Source organism: Histomonas meleagridis (genome assembly GCF_020186115.1).
Source record: "Histomonas meleagridis strain 2922-C6/04-10x chromosome Unknown contig_88, whole genome shotgun sequence".
Classification (NCBI taxonomy): Eukaryota; Parabasalia; order Tritrichomonadida; family Dientamoebidae; genus Histomonas; species Histomonas meleagridis.
Window position 1 is genome coordinate 237,501 of NW_027150922.1, and position 2,023 is coordinate 239,523.

The window sequence follows — 2,023 nt, forward strand, 5'->3', positions numbered from 1 at the left end:
ATAAATGTCAATCGTATAAATAATAATAGTAAATCGAATCAAAGTGTAACAATTCCAACATGGGTTGATCTTATGCAATATTTAAAAGAAACATCTGATGGATGTCCCTTTTATCGCTTATGTAGTATCTGTTGACATATTGGAAAAAATATTGATTCAGAACATTAAAATATGTTCTCGGACATTGGGTAATTTGTGATGATAAAAAAATCGAAGTTAATGGTTTTACAGCTAGAAACACACACACACATGCCACTCGTTACACTTCGTGTGCACACTCGTTCGCTCCGCAGCACTCTTCGCGGCTTCTTCGTCGCGAGCTCGGTGTGTTTAACATAGATGACCTCACTAATGTTTTACTCACTATTTTACATCAAGTCATCAAGCATTTATGTTTGTTTTGTTGTGCAGCATCTTTATTATTTATCATGACAAAGCTGAACCAAAAAATGTCTGAAGGTTTAGAAAGCGTCATTCTATCTGACACATGTGTCAGATGCAGAATCCTCTAAAAATGAGTCAGAATTGAACGCCAGAGCTGAACAAAAAAATGATCATTCCATTAGTTTCGAAAATCACTGAAAACACTGTTTTTTCATGAGTTCCAACGTGTAAATCACATAAAAAGTGTAGGTATGACTTTTAACATAGAATCCTTCAAAGATGAGTCATAATTGAACGCCATTAACTCCAAAAACCTTAATTCAAAGAATGTCAGTAGGTTTAGTAAGCGTCATTCTATCAGACACATGTGCAGGATGCAGAATCATTCAATAATTTGCCATAATTCAATGCCAGAAGTTAATCCTGGAGTTTCGGATAAAAACAGAAGGACGGAAGTATGATGACATTTATGACAAAAATAAATTTGATACCACACTTCCACCAAATGTTTTATCATTGATGATTGAATTATTCTTTCTTCGCTCGGTTCCACCGGCCGTGCCGAAGAGTGTAAGGATCAAAGATTCGTTCCATTTCTGATTGAATTTGTGATGTAGCTCCTCGTAGATATGATGCAGGTATAGTATCTTTATACGTTTTTCCGCCAGGCACACTGAATAGTATTGTGTATTTTTAGTTTTAATTAAATGATAAAATCTTTTCGACATTACCGTTCCATTTACCCGGAATCGTCGAAGTATATTTAATGTTGCTAGGTTTTGATCCGTCAGAACTGGGAATTAATTTTAATCTTGGAATCGACATTACTGTTCCATCTTGTGCAATTAGTGAGTACATGTTAACTTTTCTCTCATCGATTTTATAACATTCACGGGAGATTTGATATCTCTTCTTTGTTATGCCATCATGACGCGTAAGTATATATCTCACATATGCACCAAGTGGAAGAATTAGATCTTTTATTTGATGCTGATTCTCCGCTGCTTCTAAACATTTGAATATATATCTCTTTTCTCTCTCAGGATCTTTCATCATTTCGTTTAATGTACAACTTATAGCAGTATGATAAGTGCTATTATATGTGTTAAGATACTTTTTCATACGCTTTGGTGTAATAAATGTATATTTTTCATCATGTGACTCATGTTTAGATATTTCTGTAAAAGTATTCATATCACGTAATGTTCTAATGAATCTGTCAATAATTCCTAATGTTGAATGATTCCTATCTGTTACAATATGCATCGAAACGTCTTTGTCAGTCAATAATTTTATATTATTTTTATCAAGAAACGCTGGTTCTTCGTCTGAAGTTAATTTAACAGGATCAAACATATTAATGAACTTCGTTAATTTTTCCTTTACTGCTGCTGCTGATTTAGATTCTAATGGCAAACAATAAGCATAACGATTATTAGTTCCGACAAATACATCCCGATAGCGTAGATTTCTATTTTGTGTGTTATCATATCGATAATGAAACCAAGTTCCAGGTCAGTTAGAAAATATTTTTATCGTATATGAATTAATTTGTTTTTGCTTAATAAATTTATCCTTCACTCTTTTGCTAATAACTTTCTTAATCTTTATACTTATAACAGAAGGATATTTACTTTTG

The 2,023-nt window shown here is 32.9% G+C and overlaps 1 protein-coding gene across 1 annotated transcript; it reads right to left on the minus strand.

Moving 5' to 3' along the window:
- Positions 1-1,083: 1,083 nt before the first annotated feature.
- Positions 1,084-1,650, minus strand: GO595_009237 (Integrase core domain containing protein; the record flags this gene model as incomplete). The annotated part of the gene is made up of 1 exon (XM_067922900.1): positions 1,084-1,650. The coding sequence occupies one exon, from the start codon at positions 1,648-1,650 to the stop codon at positions 1,084-1,086; it is 567 nt and encodes a 188-aa protein (XP_067770649.1).
- Positions 1,651-2,023: the final 373 nt, after the last annotated feature.